Source organism: Actinia tenebrosa, unplaced genomic scaffold (assembly GCF_029948245.1).
Source record: "Actinia tenebrosa isolate PJP-AT-01 unplaced genomic scaffold, QUT_ActTen_1.0 PGA_scaffold8__29_contigs__length_14323225, whole genome shotgun sequence".
In the NCBI taxonomy this organism is placed as follows: domain Eukaryota; kingdom Metazoa; phylum Cnidaria; class Anthozoa; order Actiniaria; family Actiniidae; genus Actinia; species Actinia tenebrosa.
The window spans coordinates 126588-144834 of NW_028292585.1; the positions used below are offsets into that span (position 1 = coordinate 126588).

At 35.4% G+C, this 18247-nt stretch overlaps 4 protein-coding genes and 2 pseudogenes across 5 annotated transcripts; 3 read left to right on the forward strand and 3 right to left on the reverse strand.

The window, feature by feature from the left end:
• Window positions 1–7: 7 nt before the first annotated feature.
• LOC116296971 (histone H2A pseudogene) lies at window positions 8–1623 on the reverse strand (annotated as a pseudogene).
• Window positions 1624–2257, forward strand: LOC116296975 (histone H2B.2 pseudogene; annotated as a pseudogene).
• On the reverse strand, window positions 1690–4433 carry LOC116296959 (glucose-6-phosphatase catalytic subunit 1). Its single transcript, XM_031705084.2, has 3 exons — window positions 4208–4433; window positions 3600–3700; window positions 1690–3003 (listed from the first exon to the last, which is right to left on the reverse strand). Exons 1-3 carry the CDS (start codon window positions 4423–4425, stop codon window positions 2255–2257), a joined length of 1068 nt encoding a protein of 355 aa, XP_031560944.2. The 5' UTR covers window positions 4426–4433; the 3' UTR covers window positions 1690–2254.
• A 78-nt stretch (window positions 4434–4511) lies between these two features.
• On the forward strand, window positions 4512–8035 carry LOC116296964 (dnaJ homolog subfamily C member 17). The gene is made up of 8 exons (XM_031705089.2): window positions 4512–4739; window positions 4811–4880; window positions 5052–5198; window positions 5612–5688; window positions 6090–6215; window positions 6495–6572; window positions 6637–6717; window positions 7080–8035. Exons 1-8 carry the CDS (start codon window positions 4677–4679, stop codon window positions 7350–7352), a joined length of 915 nt encoding a protein of 304 aa, XP_031560949.1. The 5' UTR covers window positions 4512–4676; the 3' UTR covers window positions 7353–8035.
• On the reverse strand, window positions 7960–9141 carry LOC116296973 (GTP cyclohydrolase 1 feedback regulatory protein). The gene is made up of 4 exons (XM_031705105.2): window positions 9037–9141; window positions 8792–8886; window positions 8231–8382; window positions 7960–8087 (listed from the first exon to the last, which is right to left on the reverse strand). Exons 1-3 carry the CDS (start codon window positions 9070–9072, stop codon window positions 8256–8258), a joined length of 258 nt encoding a protein of 85 aa, XP_031560965.1. The 5' UTR covers window positions 9073–9141; the 3' UTR covers window positions 7960–8087; window positions 8231–8255.
• Window positions 8600–17721, forward strand: LOC116296958 (regulator of microtubule dynamics protein 2). 2 transcript variants are annotated; one of them, XM_031705083.2, is made up of 10 exons: window positions 8600–8754; window positions 9930–10047; window positions 10328–10439; window positions 12475–12535; window positions 13083–13158; window positions 13799–13876; window positions 14357–14455; window positions 14753–14806; window positions 15875–15955; window positions 16835–17721. In XM_031705083.2, the coding sequence occupies exons 1-10, from the start codon at window positions 8732–8734 to the stop codon at window positions 16880–16882; spliced, it is 750 nt and encodes a 249-aa protein (XP_031560943.1). In that variant the 5' UTR covers window positions 8600–8731; the 3' UTR covers window positions 16883–17721. The 2 variants fall into 2 exon arrangements, with proteins under 2 accessions (XP_031560943.1, XP_031560942.1); XM_031705082.2 differs by lacking the exon at window positions 8600–8754 and adding an exon at window positions 9201–9601.
• The last annotated feature ends 526 nt before the right edge of the window (window positions 17722–18247 follow it).

Consider the following 18247-nt stretch of genomic DNA (forward strand, 5'->3'; position numbering starts at 1 on the left):
CTTCACGGGTAAACTGCAAAAATAGAATATCTTGATAGTGCTTGCAACGATCCCTGCAACTCCCTTCGCATCGTAAAAGCTTTCAAACCTCTTCCCTTGAAAAAAAATCCGAGGAGTTTTGAAAGGACACTTTGATCACTTTCGCATGTGATGCTGTTTGAATGCTTATCTGTAAACAAATAAATGTTTTGGCGCAAAGTTTGATTCAACTGACATTGTCATAGTTATTTGCCTCCTAATCTTACAATCTTTACAATTTTTATCTTCGGACTCTCGACTAAGCCTTAATAGGTTTGGCTTTTTTTCATTACTATTAAAGCCTTTATATAGGTTTGGCGCCAAGATCAGTGTTGTCTTATGCTGCTTATATAGTTTATGGCATACAGTTTTGAAAACGTCACTTTCCTACCGGAATGACGATAATGGTTGTTGAAACGCCAAGGACGTACCCTGTACGGATTTGGCGGCTAAATGATAACCTAATGTATCAAAATAACGGCTCTTTTAAGAGCCACCACATGATAAAAATGTTATTAATTCATTATGCTTGAATTTATATGCACACAACTTACAATAATACATGAAAAATAATAATGGTTGTTGCTTCCTTTCTTCACTCTGACATCGAATAATTTGGGCGCCAAGAAGATTTGAAACTGTTGTCTCAAATGCTTATGTAGTTTATGGCATTAGTTTTGAAAAAGGCACCCTTCTTATCATAGTAATGGAGCCATCACTCGACTAAGTATAAATTTGTGAAAAAGGTCTGCATGGAAATAGCTATAAATGGGATGGATGAAAAAGTATAGATTTGTGGGTCAAGAGAATTTTCCTTTGTCGCTGTTCAGTTAAAGTTAACTTATTTCTGGAAATGTGTGTTTACGTATGAAAAAGGTCTGTATGGAAAGTTATATAATTCTGATGTATAAGCATATACGATCATCTCTTTTAGTAAATTTGGTGGCTCCTAAAAGAGCCGTTGTTTGAGAACTTTGCTGTTTTACAGCTTAAGAACTTTTCTTCTCGGTCTTCTTGGGTAGAAGAACAGCTTGGATGTTTGGCAGCACACCACCTTGAGCAATGGTTACTCCACCAAGAAGCTTGTTCAACTCCTCGTCGTTTCTGACAGCCAACTGCAAGTGACGGGGGATGATTCTGCTTTTCTTGTTGTCACGGGCAGCGTTACCGGCCAACTCGAGGATTTCAGCGCTCAAGTACTCAAGAACTGCAGCCATGTAGACTGGAGCACCAGCACCGACGCGTTGAGCATAGTTGCCCTTGCGGAGGAGACGATGGATACGACCGACGGGGAACTGAAGCCCTGCACGGGATGAACGAGTTTTGGACTTCGGTGCCCTTTGCTTTGCCTTTACCGCGACCAGACATGTTGAAGGAAGATTTCTTCTGAACTAAGATTTCGTTTGAAGATAGCGAAAAACGTTCGCATTTCAGTATTTATAGCTGAAGCTTGATGACATTCGGATCACAAGCCACCAATCGAAACTCACTTGAGAACAATGCACAAAGACTTCGAAAATAATGTACTCTCAATATCCCCGGCTCAACCAATCACAACTTTAGAATTTCGATCCTCGTTGATCCGTAAGTTTAGTATAAATTCATGTATTAACGCTAAGTAAAGTCATATTTAGCTTGAGCTGAAAAAATCAAAAGATGCCTCCAAAACCAATCGTAGGAAAGAAAGGTGAGAAGAAAGCCGGCAAGAAGGCCGCGCTTGGTGACAAGAAGAAGAGAAGGTCCAAAAGAAAGGAATCCTATGCCATCTACATCTACAAAGTCATGAAGCAAGTCCATCCTGACACTGGTATCTCCAGCAAGGCCATGAGCATCATGAACTCCTTTGTCAACGATGTCTTCGAGCGTATCGCTGGTGAAGCTTCCCGCCTCGCTCACTACAACAAGAAGTCCACCATCACATCTCGGGAAATCCAGACGGCCGTTCGTCTTCTTCTCCCTGGTGAACTGGCCAAGCACGCAGTCAGTGAAGGCACCAAGGCTGTCACCAAGTACACCAGCAGCAAGTAAACAGTTTTGAACTGTTTGCACCAAAAAACAACGGCTCTTTTAGGAGCCACCCAAATGAATCAAAAGACATGACCATATGCTATCTCCAAATAATCTATAACAATACACAAATTCATTCGAACATTATTTTCTGATGAAGATAAAAAACACTTTTACGGCATACTTCCATTGTATTATATTTTAAATATTAATAAAACATCTTACAACATTATTTCACTTTGGGTTTGCTATCACTTTCATCTGCGAGAAAAGCTATAATAAATGGCGTTACATATACAACTATGATTACCAAAGTCATACTTTTGAAGTAGCCAACTAAATAAGATAGTATTTCATCGCTAAAAGATGGTTGCAATGTTTCCATTAATTGGATTAATGTTAGAGATAAGAATATCTGAATGACACGGAATAAAATCGATTTTTTCTGTGAACTTTGTGGTTTGAAACACGAGTTTACGAGGTAGTGTGCTATTCCTATGCCAAGCACTGACCCAGCATCTCGTACTAAGGCATAAAACGGCCTTGTTTCTATATGGATATAAGATGGATCAGCACACCACTTTTGTGCTTTTTGAACAGATTCAGAAGGATCAAAAACTGCACGAGAAAGAATTTCATAAAAACCAAGAGACAGAAACATAAGCATGAATGAAACAAAGCTGCATTTTTGAATACTTGTAAACTTTGATAAATCTAGATTTTTTTGACTTATGTATGAGATAGCAATACCACCGAAAACACCTCCAATAACTTGGTGAGGAAAGTGTGTTGCAATGAATAACCTTGACAAAGAGACCAACGCTATTACCACAGAAAAAGCAAACCACAAACAGACATGGATTAGTCGTTCTTGTAAAGAACCTTTGGTTTTGATGAAGTAAAGAAAATGTGTTGTTACTATCGGCATCATGGTATAGAGAACTGATGTTGTTACCATTGCATGACCTGAAGGAGAGCCTGAAAAGAATAATAATTAACAAAAATATTGAACTCAAATTTAAGTGATGCTTTCAATACATGATCATATTTGACTACTCCTAGCATCTTATCTACAATTGTTATATATATAATATGTTATATACAACCACCATTTCCCATACGGTGCTCTTCCGTGAGGTTCATTATTTACAACATACGACAATCAAGACACATGTTGATTTTTATGGAGGGAGGAAACTGGAGAAACTAGAGAAAACCCTTGTGGCAAGGGAGAAACAACACATCAAACAAAAGCAACTCACATATGATACAGTCTGAGCCATGGCTCAAACACATAACACCACATTGAGAGGTGAGTGGTAAACCACTATGCCACCCATGCCATCAAAATTGTTGCCATTATCGTTGGCATTATTTTGCTATGGTATTCACATCTCCCATAGTGCAATTATTCAACCTTGGTATGAAACAAAACCTTTACCAATCTTTTTTTGAAATGTCCACCGCATGTGGAATGGAATTTCCAAGGAACAGGAAGATTCATGGTAGGATGTACTAGTGCTTCTCTGGGTAACTACAGCTATCAAATTATATTAAGAAGTTTTCATTAATACCTGGACCAGTTTCACAGGTTAATGGATACTGGAACAGCTTAGTGTCTTTCCAAACATCACTTTCATTGACCCACCAATAGGGTCTTTCACCTCTCAAAAACCTACAAAAGAGAGAAAAGAGAGAAAAGGGAGAAAAGTACATACAAAGTTTTATCAATCAAAACCATCCTCATCCCAGTGCTCTCTCAGATGTTTTTTTGCAAAAGATGAGGGGGCATGCTAAATGGTTTCACAAAGTGGGATTCAATGGAACCACCTCTGGATCTGCCACAGCAATCCCAGTCCTAGCCTTGGGTAATGTATATAAATGATGCTTCCTATGTGATTTTATTTCCCATTCCTGGGATTTAATCCCATTTTTCCTAGTTCAAATTACACTTCCCATCCAAGACCTTCACAACAGTTCTATTGAAAATTCCTAGGAATTTCAATTTCTTACACCCACAGACCACGATACAAGTAAAGAGTCTTCTATTCCCTATAGGAAACTTTCATTTATTAGCACGTGGGTGGGGGGTTGGCAAAAACACATGGAAAGCTTTAGACACGTACCCTTCCCCCCCATGTGCTAATAACTGAAAGCCTTCTAACAACTGGTATTAGCGTACCATTTGAGAATAAGGTTCAACCATTCGGATATCACAGCGACCCACAGTACCATCAAACCGACAGCTTTATCCAAATGGTACGCTACAGGAAAGTAAATCAAGAAAGAGTTCCTGGGATCTCCAACACGACTTAGAAACAGCATCTGGTTTGTGAAGCCAGAGAATGCGTTTTGTAAATATATAATGAATCGCACCCCTTCACTTTGTAGGACATCCATCTTGGTGAGTTGGCAACTAAGCCTTCGACACAGGAAGCCCAAGCAAATGCAGATGTTTTTGGAAAACAAAAAAATAGGAGAATTCAGTTTTCATTTAAACTTCACCAAGAGATCAGGAAAAGTGGAAACAATGACTCAAGGAGGTTGTAATGCAATCTACTCAGATAAACATTTAGTTTTTTTAAAGTCTCGCACATAAAAGAAGTTGTTTGGGTTACCTGTGGTCGGTCGCGATAAATGTCAAATCCAAGATGGCGGACAAGAAGACACCTTACGAAGTTTTAGGAGTAGCTCAAGAAAGCACAGAGAAAGAGGTAAATATTCCACAATGTTTAATTTGAGAGAGCTTCTTGAATGTTCTTACTGGCTTGCTGTGGCTTTGTAGATCACAAAAGCGTATCGCAAGAAAGCTCTTATCTGCCATCCTGACAAGAACCCTGACAATCCAAAAGCGGGTGAGTAGAGCTAGTTTTAAAGTTGCGTTTAACAACTACATTTTATTAATGATTTAGTGATACTCCATTTTTTACATACGTAACAGAGTCAGGTATGGTAAGCCTTGTTATTCTAAATATCATTTTATGTGTATACGTTGTTCATCTGAAGTTTATGTTCTTGTTTCACAGTTGCTTTGTTTCATGAGCTCAGTAAAGCATTAGAAGTTTTAACTGATCCCAAAGCAAGAGCAAGCCTTGATGCAAACCTAAAGGCGAAAGAAAGGCAGAGATTACGGAACCAAGCTCTTGATGCCAAGAGAAAGAAGTTCAAATTAGGTAATAACGAGTGATGGTGAGGTATGCTATAAAGTGCTATGTAGGAACTCTCATTACTATCATCATTATTCATCATCATTATTCATCATCATCATTGTCTCAATGTCCTCCATCTTCATTATCATTGACATTATCATTCATCCTAATGTATCATGCATTATCATAACATGTGTAACCTTTTTTATCATTACCATTATCATCGCTTGTCATGGTCATCATCATTTATCATGATGATAATCATCATCATGATCATTGTAACCATTATCATCATTATCATCAAAAAGACTTAAAATTGCCCCAAATAGGTGTCCCACAATATATGGTATTTGGGGATCTTGGTGTTATTAACTCTCTATCAACCCAAAACCAGAAAAAAAAATAGTTGTCACTGTGCTTCAATGTCAATTTCCTAGATCTTGAGCAGCAAGAGAACTTAGCTAAAGTAACGAAAGAAAGTACAGAAGAAACTGAGAAAAGACTCAAAGCTGAGGTACAGTTATTCAAGGCAGTTAAACTAACAACCTCTTGGATGGAAACCATCAGGGCTATCCTAAATCCGGGCACAGCTAATTCACAGATCAAACCCTGAAATAACTTCTGGGCTGAATCTAAGTCCAGGCACAGCTAACTCACAGATCCAATTGGAATTTAGTGCTTCAATTGGGGTTTGTGGATTAAGAAAGAAAAAAAGGATGACCAAGAGAATTAAGAAGAGACCTAACAAGCTCTAATCACATCTAATCCTGAGTCTACTAGGAATCAAAACTGATACCCCAAAGGGGAGAGGAGAGAGGGCACTGCCACTATAGTAATCCTTGTTTCCCTAAATGCAAAATCCCTATCTTCAAACTAAAATATTTGAGTAATGTAGAATGTGGTTATTGATTATAGATTGAAAGACTGAGAGAAGAAGGCTCACAGCTTCTCAAAGAACAACAGGATCTCATGAGAACTCAGATGCAGGATAAACAACAGACTCCATACATTCACATATATGATCACACACCTAAACTTAAGGTACATATGTATATTTATGTCATGTATTTTTCTTTGTAAATAAAAATGATTTCATGTATATGATATTATGTCTAAATTAAATTTTCATGAGAAAAATAAAGACAAATTCAAGTCAAGTCAAGCAAGCATCATCATTGTTGTCACCATCATTGTTATTATCATCATCATCTACATCATTGTTCTCCTGTTTGTCATAGTTTCATTCATCGTCATTTTCATCATGAACATTATTATCAGCATTTTAATTTTCATAAAATTTTGAAAACTATTTTCTTTAAGGTTAAATGGAAATGTAAAAAAAATGATGAAAGAAAAGGTGGATACACAGAAGAAATATTGAATACCATATTTAAAAAGGTAACTTTTCATATTAATGTTAATGTTCTAACTTAATAGCTAATGAAAATATTCTTTCTTCTAGTATGGAGAAGTATCACACATAATTCTATCAACCAAAAAGAAAGGAAATGCAATAGTGGAATTTGCGAATGTCACAAGTGCTGTAAGTTTCTTCAATATTATTGATTCCAGAGCGACTGATCCAAGATTTTGGCTAGGGGGGTTGAACCACTAATATTAAAGATTCATGATCTGTTAGCTGTGGAAAAGTAAAAAGACACTTTAAAAGTCATTTAGGGGTTTCAATTGCAGTTCAGGGATCCAAAATTGGATTCATAGTAGTTATATATTCCTTTAAATCTATTCTGAAGAAATTAGGAAGCTGTCCTTCAGTAGCATTCAATCATTAAAAAAATGTGTAGTTATCAAAAAAGTGAGTTCATACAAGAAGAAATTATACAGTAGTGTATGGCCTTACTTGATTGATATCTACACATTGAAAGTTTTTCCCCATTGTATTTTCAGAAATTGGCCTTAATGAATGAATTTGGTAACACAGATAACCCACTAAACATTTCTTGGCTAGAAGACCCAGTAATTACCACTGAACAGACTACTGCAGAAGCATTTGCAAGCCCAGTATCAAGTACACCAACATCCACTTCTACAACTCCATCAACAATATCAGACACAATTTCAGACAAAGACTATGAAAGTGTTACTCTCATGAGACTTAGACAAGCACAGGAGAGAAAAAGACTGATAGAAGAAATGCAGAAAGAAGATGAGGAGGGATGAAATATGCTGTTGAAATTTATGATCAAAGCTCATAGATTTTTTACTGTAGGAAAAAGACTTTGCAATCTTGCATTGTTGGCTCTTGGGAGCAGGGGTGGGGGTGGGGAGGGGAAGAAGGAAATAGACCTATTATTACCTTGGGCGTACAGACCATGTGTCATTATCTACCATTGTTTGTTTAGTGGTTGCGCATGATAAGACATATGGATATGGATACAGCACAAACAAATGAAAGATATTTTAGGGAATGACAAATGTGGTCTGAAATAAGAAAACATTATGCTTAAGGTAAAGAGGTCTATCCGTCTTTACTCTTCTTTCACTTTACCTATACTTTCCCAAAGTCTACTTCCCTCTCTCTATATACTTTGCTCAAATATAAACCTTCCCTGGGAGTTAATAGAGGTTGACATAGGGCATATCTACCCTTCCTTCTACCTTCACCCCTCCCCTGAGCTAACAATGGAGCCTTTGACCAATCTCACATCAGCAACCATGTTGCATAGCCAAGCAAAATTCTTACTAAACAAGAATAAGGATTTCATTTTTGAGTGAAAAAAGATAGTAGTTTTTGCCATTCAGCATGGCTGCCAGATTGCCATAGAAACAGCAGATCTCTTTTTTACCTTTCCAGTTTTATTAGAGTTTTTACAACCAATTAAAAAACATTACGTTAAACAATGTATATGGGAGAAATTGTCAACCAAATTTTGCATTTCCAGTCATTAGATGCACCTGAAAATGAAAAAAATCAAATCACTAAAATCATTGCAAATTTTAAATTAGACATTTGGAATGTCATGGGTTACCTGTGTATTTTTTTCACCAAAGGTAATCCAAAGCATCATTTCTTTTTCGTAATGACTGATAAAACATACCTTTGTGTGGCTAAAAAAGGCTTTTTCATTGGGCCTTATGAAGGGTCCAAATAATCGTCTGACCGACACCAGTTGAAGAAATGACTGTGTATCCAATTTCCTCTAGCTTATTTAAGACTATTAGAGGAGGGTCATCTACCATGTATTCCTTGCTGGGCAAAGAACAACAACATTAAAGGTAGAAAATAAACTTTTTTTTTTAGATTTTAAATTTTCTCTATTAAGACTACAAGACAAACAAGTACTTTAGGTAGAATGCGTGGCAACATTTTTAAAAAGGAAGAGCCAAGGAAGAGCCAGGTGATTGATAACAGTGTAAAAACATCCCCTAACCCTCCCCTCCCAGCCCTTTTGTGATTCATTAGAATATTAATCAGTGGTTAGAAAATATCATCATCCAAGGAACAAAAATTGCCTGTTTCTTGAAAATTATTTCGATATTTCTTAAGCATGATCATATTTCATGGTCGTAAAGGTCAAATAGAAAGGTTTTTCTTGTGAATGACAAGTGTTTTCGCAAAGAGGTAGGATAGTACATAAGGTGTCGTATTGAATACCTACAAGTTGCTCCCAAACTGTTGCACAAGCTTTGCTCCCAGTTTTTCCATGATCCAAGGATCACTTTTTTCGTCTCCGCATATCGTTGGACCGTCCTCCTGCAAGAGGGATTTTAAACAGAGAAAGATTACAGTACTCGCAAATGTCTAGCTACATCCACTGTATCAATCGTAAAGGTGGTAATTTCATACAAGTTTTTTAAAAATTTTCCTCCTAAACGAAATCTCAAACTTAAAACAAGCTTTTACCAGTCTTATTTTTGTAGAAATAAGTAGATACGGCATATTTTACTTGGCTAATTTCAAGTCTTTTAACCCAAAATCTCGAGAAACTCCACGCTTGGATGGTTCAGCTTAAAATATGAATATAATCTTGGGTTTCCTGTTGATTTTCTGCGCTAAATAAAAACAAAATGGCGTCTTATGGCATCTCACAAGACGATGTTGGGCTGTCTTTTTTTGGAAGAAAATTCCTCATAGGAACGACTATAGGATTAGGAATAGGTATTGGAGTCGGTGCTGGGTTGCTAGTCATTAAGAAATTTGGAGGAAAACGTGAGAAAGATGAAAAAATGGTGGTTTGTTTGCAAGACCTGACACAAGAGTTGAAAGAACTTCGCTCAGTTATCGTGAGACTCAAAGATAATATCGCTACTCCTGCGAGGGAAACTAAGCTAACAGGAAATGAATATAGCTCTAATTCTTTAAGAGAAGTTGCGTCTGTACGGACGATATCTGACGATGAGGAAGAGTTCTTTGAAATGCCTCCAGACGAGGAAATTTTGTTCACCCAAGCAGACCAACTACAAACTAGGTATAGATAAGCTTAAAACTACGTCTAAAAAGGTTATCTTGCTTCTTTGTACTTATCCATGTAGATTTTTAAATGAAAATGATACAGTAACAGCATTAATACTGATTGTCTGGGGCTTAATGTTTTCCCACTTGAGACATTCTATTTTCTTGAGGATCATTTCTTTGTTTAACAGTTGCACATGAGAAGACACATGAATATGGACACAACTCAAACAAAGGATCTTATTCTCAAGAGAATGACACGTTGTCTGAAATAGGAAACTAAGACGAAAAGATCCATTGATTGTGTCGGCACTTGTTCATTTTTATGATTCTCTTTCTTTAAGTGCTCCCTTTGACGATATCAAACCAATAATCCAAGAGGTGGAGCTACTAAGCAATGATGAAACTAATGAGAATAATAAAGATAAAGTGCACACCTTATTGGAAAATGCTGTCAATAAGGTAAGTTATGCCACTTCACCCATCATCAACATTAGTTCTAGGATTTTAAGCACTCAAGTGTACCTCTTTTATCCTGTGATAAAATTTGAGAGAAGTACTATGGAACACATAGGTTTTTTCCTATGACAGATTTGAGGAAAGACAATGCAAGATGCAAGCTGTGATATTTCAAAAAATGTTGCAGAACCATTTAAAAAACACTACATTTTTCATCTTGACCATGCACAGAATGCCTGAGCCAATATTTTTTCAGCTGATATTTTTAATTAAATTTTTACAGTATCCAGAGAATGCAGAACTCTTATGGAGATTAGGAAAATCATTTTATGATATTGCATCAGAGAAAGGCAAAGCAGGATTCCTAGAAGAGAAGAAAAATCTATTGTACAAAGGTATGTTTCAAGACTGTTAACTTTGTATACAAATACCTCCAGGCAATGCCTTGTATAAGCAGTTAGATATGAGTCCAGACAGGGGAGTTTTGGTAAGGCCAAACAAAAAACAAGTGTGTTTCCTGTTGCACGACTGACCCTAATTTTCTTGCCGATTTTTGCCGATCCATTCCCAAATGCACCACAGGGTTCCCAGTAAGCTTATTTCCACTGAAAACAAAAAAATACCTTGTATCAGTAAAGAAAAATCCCATCTACCAACCCCAATTATTTTTCTCATGCAACAGGAAACACACTTATTTTTTTGTTTGGCCTAAAAAATTGCCTCTCACCTCAGAGGTCTGTGTTCAAATCCTGGTCACCCCATCTCAGCTGACTTGATTCATGGTTTTCTTTTTGACTCCAAGAGTTCTTCTGGCTCCCCAGTTTTTCCTCCCTCTTCTCAAATCAACCCTAACTAATCCAAACTGGTTAGAGCTGTGCTCCAAGGTCATAAAAGGACTGTATAGGGGCCTTCACATGCTTTCAGTTCGAATTGTTAAGCTGCACCACTGCTGTACTTGCAATGGTGATTAGCGATAACAAGATACAACATAATCTCCTACCACTCCCAGGTGGACATTCTCTCATAACCTTCTGATTTCTATAATACCCATTACTGTCTTACAAGATGGACCCAGCAATTAAGGTTGACCATTTAACAAACTTTGATTTTATTTGTCATTTATTTTGACAAAAAATAAAAATGCATCAAGAAACCATTTAAGGACGGTGCCTACTATTGTCCATGCGCACACGTACTGCGCATCTACATTCCAGGAATTTCAAAATTTATTACTCGAATTGCATGAAACAAAATGTTTATTTTCAATAAAAGTTAAACAGAAAACGATCTTAAGTAACCCAGGCTTGTTAAAGAGATAATTTGCTGAAGTTTAAGTATTATTGACAAAGAATCATAAGTTTTTTTGGGCAAGTTTTGAAAAAATGGCATACTCATAGTTCTAACTATAAACCAAATCCTTTCAATAATAAAGCTTTTTACCGTTTCTTTAGATTTAATCCTATAAAACTTGAATAAAAACAAACAAGAAATACATATGAAATTGAAAATTTACCATTTATTAATATCTAGGTGTGTAATTATAGTTTTGAAAATCTTTTTTTGGTCGCTAAACACTTTCATCATGAAATTCTTTTACTTTGGAGTTCTCAATCTGAAAAATCATTTTATTACGTACCAAATATTTCAGAAATTCCTTTCTTCTGTTAAGTAAAAAGTCGATAATAACTTCACTTCAAACCCAATAGTCTTCCTGGAACTATAAAGTTTATAAATATCGAGTTTTTCTGTGTGTTTTTTGCTTGCATGGCAGGAAGCAGCATGTTTAGCGCCAAAAACAGTGTTTGTCGTGCCGTTTTGTATGCTGTGTTACACTTGTCACACATTCGGTATATGATTTATCCCTAATAATGTTCTTTACAAATTCGTATATCTTAAAAACGCCTGGATACCCCTATTTTTTCTTCGTTTAAATGATGGAGTAAATGTTAAATTAGCCTCGTGAAATGAAATTTATAAAAAATAATTGGTCTTGAAAAGAATATGGACACAATCTTTATGTACCTACTGATCGAAAATAGGGAGCAAGAAGCTAAAAAATTATATATGTTATAGCCAACTATCAAAGTCATGGTAGAATTGGGTATATTTTAGTAAAGAAACAAAGTGTCAGTCATTAATTTTGAAAAAAAGTTTTTTTCCTGGTGTTAGTAAAATCATGACGTCATCACTTTTTAACAATGTTTAAGTCTTATTATTTCTCTTAAATGCATGGTGACCCCTACTTTTCTAACCAGAATTTGACAACCCTTTGATAGGTTAAAATAATTCACATAGTCATTTAAAAAAATAATCAGTCATTAGTTAATCCCTAAATCGAATAACCATCCAACCAACCAAACAAATATTCTCCTACCTCCTGGTGATGTTACTCCACAATACAATCAATGTATCTTTCTTTACCTGTAATAGGTTTAGGAATAGTGCAGAAATCAGTTAAGATAAACAGTCAGAATGCAAGTGCCCAAAAGTGGTAAGTGAACCCGTAATAATTCTCATGGTTTGAATAAATGAATCAATAATTAGTCTTTGCCAATTTTTCCAGGAACAATCCAAAAGCCTTTTTGCACCTTATTTACTTCAAATTGAAATTCTTAACTTGTCTTCCCCAATGTGCAATATAGTTCTTTACATTGGGCATAATGTTTCCCCATTTCAGATTCCTTCATTCTATAGAGTATTACTTATGTACATGTATCTTGTCTCAGGCTGAGCTCGCGTGGACTTCGAGTCTTTTTCCAGCCTGTGCAATGTTACTAAAAAGAAATATTTTTAAATATTTTGGTTGTACATTAAACTACACAAGAATATGGATACAACTCAACCAAAGAATCTTATTCTCAATAGAATGATACATGATCTGAAATAAGAAAAACATTATGTACGAGGTTAAGAGCTCGATTGGCTCTACTTGCATAGTGTCTTCATACTAGTCTTTTATATGAAGGGCCAATGTTTCCAAGGGAGCGAATACAGTAGGACTAAGCATAGCATCTTTACGCAAGTGTTCTTGATTGTAGGTGTGCTATATTACTAGGAAGTACATCTGACTATGAAAGTACACAAGATAGGATATTATTAGGATTCAAATACAAGGTAAGAATTCATATATGTTTATCTATCCAATTAAGAGGGGAGGGGTATGGTAACTTGAAATCCTAGATCTTGTCACCAAATATCTTCAAAGACAACAATGACAAAAACTTTATTTGCACTCTAAGTGTATAATTACATAAATATATATATTAGAAAAAGAAAATATTTCAAAAACAATCAAAGCTACCTACTAGAAGTCAAATCACAAAAATATATACTGGAGGCAGCATGGTCAAGTGGTCATAACATTGGTCTCACAATCTGGTGGTGCTGGGTTCGAGTCCCGCTGTGGCCACTAGCCGAGATTTGTCGTGATTTCTGATAAGTTCAGATTCAGTTTCTCGACCATGCCTCCAAGGGACTCCTTGAGTTTCTTAAAAACACTTTATGTTTCTTTGATTATTTCTTCATTTAAATTTATTAATTTGTGGACTAGTACACTGTAAATTAGCAGTTAGCTAAGTGCACTTTCCACGTTAAATAAAGTTAATATTATTATTATGCTGTATTTTGTGTGAAGAAATTGTGCAAACCGTTTTGTGCAAACATATTTAAAGCAAAGGCCACTCCTGAGTCAACCAGATGGCAGACTGGGATTTTTATTGCTATTCTCTTATTCTAAGAGTGATTGTCATTACAGGAACACATAACAAAGTCAATAGAATTAAACAACAAGGATGCAACGTCATACCATTTACTAGGGCGTTGGTGTTATGAGGTAAATCAGAATCAACTGGATCTAAATGACTAATATTTTCCCCCAAAATACCACTGCACTGTTTTATCTTGTTTTTCTCTGTCAGTGACATATCCCTGTAGTCCCTTCTCTCATTGGGTAATTTTCGAGCCCTGACAAAGTGGCTCGCCTCTCACCGCTGTGGTCTGGGTTCGAGTCCAAGCTTGGACTGTATTGTATGTGAGTTGCATTTGTTTGATGTGTTGTTCTCTCTCTTCCCATGAGGGTTTTCTTCGGGATCTCTGGTTTACCTCCCTCCGTAAAAATCAACATATGAGTTGAGTGTTGTATGTTGTAGATATAGAATGAAGTGGTAGTGTTTGTGGAGCGAACTTCATGGAAGGGCCCCTCACAGGGAGTGATGGCTGTAAATGCATAAGATGCACAACTGATGTATTACGAGTATAGCGATACTAGCACAGGCAATAAGAATAAGGAAGAACTGTTTAATTTCTTTGTCAGGTCAGTCAGCTTCCTTGGTGGCAGAGAAGAGCCGCCTCAGCATTTATAGCTGAACCTCCAACATCAACAGTACAAGAAGCTTTAGAAAACTTTCTCAAGGTAAGATTGAGGGATCATTCTTATTCCTTCTAAATAAAGAATGAAGACCTGACACACTAAATTGCATTTCCATCTGTGAGCTAACCATGCCCTGACTTTGATCAGCCTAGAGGGTGTTTCAGGGTATCAAATTGATAAAAATTTGAAGGATACCAGGCCTGTAGCTAGAGAAACTATCATAATTAGATGTACTGGTAGTTGTTTTCTTTCATGTTTATCCCCTTTCTTGGATAATAAGTTCAAGGTTTTTTACCTCTTACAATTATTATTTTAATCAAACTTTATTTTTTATTCAAGGCAGAAGAGCTTGATCCAGGATTTTGGTTGTCAAATTCCTACTGGATTGCTAAAGTAAGTGTTTTACATGTTGTTTAACAGACTCCGTGTTTAACTTAATAGGACCTTTTGGCTAGGGCGTAACATTTTCCCATTTTGGAATTTTTGGAGCATGTCTATTCTCAGGCTAACCCTGAGCAACTGAGTCTGTAATCATGGTACTCAGTGCTCTGTAGTTTAGTTACAGTTACGACAACTGTTTTTATTTCCACTTATCAAACTCATTAATAATGTATGAGGAAAACACAACAGGAATCATGACCGTGAAGAGTATTGTAAATCTGATACAAAACTGTGTTCATTTGCATAAACTTTAAGTTGGATTTTCTTGGCCAGATTCACTTTAACTTTGAAAATTTTAGTGAAACACAAAGGAACTAACCTAGACGTTTGATAAGTCATATACAGTATTCATGTCCGTGTTGTATCAGATATACAATCACTCGGCTACGCCTCAGTGGTTGTATATCTGATACAACATGGCCACTCATACTGTATATATTACTCATAAAACTCATGAATAATTAATGAGGAAAACACAATAAAACTTATTGTCCGTGGAGGAGGTTGTATATCTGATACAAATTCGACGTCCTGATTTTCTTAGCCAAATTCAATTTTATCTTTAAAATTATAGTAGAACATGAATGTATACACCTAGATGTTTCATAAGTAATATACAATATTCGTGTCCGTGTTGTATCAGATATACAACCACGAGCCTTTATCTGATACAACACGGCCACTCATATTGTATATATTACGAAATATATACATAGATAAATTGAATAAGTTATAAATTTTGTGGGGAATGCAAAAGACAACCTTAGAGGTTAAACAAGCTCTTAGGCCTAGGGCAAACGTTGAACTTTCCATGCACTGAACTCATTAAAAACAATGGATATCATGTGATAATGAGGCAGCATTCTTTGATGTAATTAAGTTCGGTGCATGGGAAGTCCGACGTCTGCCCTAGGCCTTACACCCTTAAAACTAAAGTGAGTAATATTTACGTATGTGTAAGATGGAAGGATATTAAAAAAGGTTATTAATCATTGGTAATGGTTTTTTATGTTTCCCAGGTGTTACTATGATCTCAGTCAATATAGTCAAAGTAAAGAATGGTTACAGAAAATTGTGACAATGAAGACCAAGTCTGAGGAAGTAAGTAACAAAAACACTCAAGCACAGGGAGCCCAAGCTTAGTTTTTGGTGTGAATATATTACAGTTTAGAATAACTGTCATTGGTATAATTCAAAGTTGCTTTTTCTTTTTTCATGTGTGGAAAAGTCAAGAATTCTTTATGCTTCTTTTTGTGCTTTTTTTTTGTTGTTGTGTGTGTGCTACAGTAGATCTTCACATTAGTGAATTTGGAGCCCTCGAATAAGGATAGTGCTATTTATACGTACAGCTATTTCAAAAAGGTTGAATACTGAATACTGTATACTGAATAATGCATTCCAAGACCAAAGGGCATTGTGGGTCATAGTGACATTGTCTAAAGTAGGATTAATAATTATTATTTATTCTATTTTTAGTGTATCCCATCTGAAGCAATATACTAACTACATGTAGAGAGTTAATTGCTGTATATTTACCTTTTATTTCAAATTATCGAGACCCACAATGCCCTTTGGTATTAGAGTGCACTATTCAGTATTCAGTATTCAGTATTCAGCTTTTTGAAATAGCTGTACACTGTGATAAAATAAGAATAAGAATAAATGCTTGAGCTTGTTGTATGAAGATGAAAATTAAAAGCTGCATTTATGTTGCTTGATTTGATGTCATGAAGTAGGAAAATGTGTTATCAAAGTATTGTTATCAGCAAAAGATAAGTCCAGAGAGAATGGTAGTCACCAGGGGGGGTGGTACTCACATAAGTTATATTATAGAATTACAGGGATGCTCGCTGTAAATTGTAATAACTACCCCTAAAAGGTACCAGTCTTGTCAAAGTAATAAATAACCTGAATCACAACTGGCTGTCATTAATATTATTTTAATTCTAAAATGTTTTTTAAAATTTACTTCTCTCCTAGGATGAAAAATGTCTTGCTCTGGGAAGAGAACTTCTACAAAGCTTGTAACTCTAGCTAGCGATATATTAATGATATGAAGCACCTGTTTCCATGGTAAGCATGTCAATATAGTTTAATGAAATGTTAGGCAGTGTCAATATTGATACTAAAAATACTGCTCCTTGAAGATATTAATAATTTGCCAGTGAATCTATTAATTTGAAAGCCTTAAACTAGTATAATATCATAATGATGATAATAATAATAATTATTATTATTATTATTTGCCTATATTCTTTTTGTAAACAGCGCAAATAAACTTTTCATTTTAATTTGCACTTTATAAGTATAATTATTAATCATTAATTAATTTTTAATTATCTAAAAAGGATTTTAACAATTCTTTAAAAAAAAGTACCAGTATTATTTTTTAGGTTTTTGTTATTCATTTAATTAATTAATTAATTTAGCATTCATTTATTTAGTCCATACTGAATGAACTCAAAGGTTTTTACATTGCTACTAAGGTTTCAATCAGCTTATAAAAGCCTTTGAATCTCATTATCTGCTCCAAATGGTAATTAAACACTGACAACCAGGTGCTGTCAACCAGACAGAATCCTATTGAAAATTTGCCATTCGTCTGGATGAACATACCACTTGAGACAAGTGCAAACCAGTAATTACTGTGAATGATCTTAGCACACAATTTTTTCACTTTTGTCTGCCACAGTTTAATTATCCTGTGTAATCTTCTCCAAATAATTCTCATCCTTACATTTATTCTGTCTGGTATATGATTATTTTTTTCTTTAATCTTCTCTAAATTAGTTCTGTCATTATTTCTGTTGTATGAAAAATAAGCCCTAAGGTTATGTATTAACTAATAAATTTTGACTACTACTGAATGAACTTCTTCAATTTGCACTTATGATAGTTAGCTTATAACACTTCATTAATTTTTCAAACTTTTTTTCACAAAAACAGACTAAAATGTACTAACATTAGGGTTTCTTAAAAAATCTAATTTACATTTTCTCTCTTTTTCGTTTCCTTTCCCATGTTTTTCCCAAATATCCAGATTTTTCCTCTTTCTCATTTTTATTTCCCATCCTTTTGACCTTTCTTAGATTTTTTCAACCATTTATCGTTTTATCCCATTTCAGTTCCTTTCTTCCACCTTAACAGTTTTCCACTTGCATTTTCCTCTTTCATTACTCATCACTTTAATCCAACTTCATCTCAAACTACGTCTTGTATTGATCTCAAGTTGCAATACTCATATTTCATTCACATTTCACGTCATGTCAATATCCATTATCAACCCCGTGCGGCGGTGTCTTTCATCTTGCCGTTAAATGGCTTTCCAGATGAAGTTACAACTTTATCACTACAGATTTGCCACTTAAAATTTATTTCAATAACAATCTCCCT

What these genes read in the sequence shown, in the direction of transcription:
- LOC116296959 (XM_031705084.2), bottom strand. Translation starts at nt 4,425, where the DNA reads ATGGATGTCCTACAAAGTGAAGGGGTGCGATTCATTATATATTTACAA. An exon ending in TTGAACCTTATTCTCAAATG is followed by an intron (nt 3,701 to 4,207) that starts GTACGCTAATAC and finishes TCTCTTTTGTAG; the next exon opens with GTTTTTGAGAGGTGAAAGAC. An exon ending in AACCTGTGAAACTGGTCCAG is followed by an intron (nt 3,004 to 3,599) that starts GTATTAATGAAA and finishes TATTCTTTTCAG; the next exon opens with GCTCTCCTTCAGGTCATGCA.
- LOC116296964 (XM_031705089.2), top strand. Translation starts at nt 4,677, where the DNA reads ATGGCGGACAAGAAGACACCTTACGAAGTTTTAGGAGTAGCTCAAGAA. An exon ending in AAGAAAGCACAGAGAAAGAG is followed by an intron (nt 4,740 to 4,810) that starts GTAAATATTCCA and finishes GTGGCTTTGTAG; the next exon opens with ATCACAAAAGCGTATCGCAA. An exon ending in AGAAAAGACTCAAAGCTGAG is followed by an intron (nt 5,689 to 6,089) that starts GTACAGTTATTC and finishes TATTGATTATAG; the next exon opens with ATTGAAAGACTGAGAGAAGA.
- LOC116296973 (XM_031705105.2), bottom strand. Translation starts at nt 9,072, where the DNA reads ATGCCGTATCTACTTATTTCTACAAAAATAAGACTG. An exon ending in TTTCTACAAAAATAAGACTG is followed by an intron (nt 8,887 to 9,036) that starts GTAAAAGCTTGT and finishes TCCCTCTTGCAG; the next exon opens with GAGGACGGTCCAACGATATG. An exon ending in CAACAGTTTGGGAGCAACTT is followed by an intron (nt 8,383 to 8,791) that starts GTAGGTATTCAA and finishes TTCTTTGCCCAG; the next exon opens with CAAGGAATACATGGTAGATG.
- LOC116296958 (XM_031705082.2), top strand. Translation starts at nt 9,201, where the DNA reads ATGGCGTCTTATGGCATCTCACAAGACGATGTTGGGCTGTCTTTTTTT. An exon ending in GCAGACCAACTACAAACTAG is followed by an intron (nt 9,602 to 9,929) that starts GTATAGATAAGC and finishes TCTTTCTTTAAG; the next exon opens with TGCTCCCTTTGACGATATCA. An exon ending in TGGAAAATGCTGTCAATAAG is followed by an intron (nt 10,048 to 10,327) that starts GTAAGTTATGCC and finishes AAATTTTTACAG; the next exon opens with TATCCAGAGAATGCAGAACT.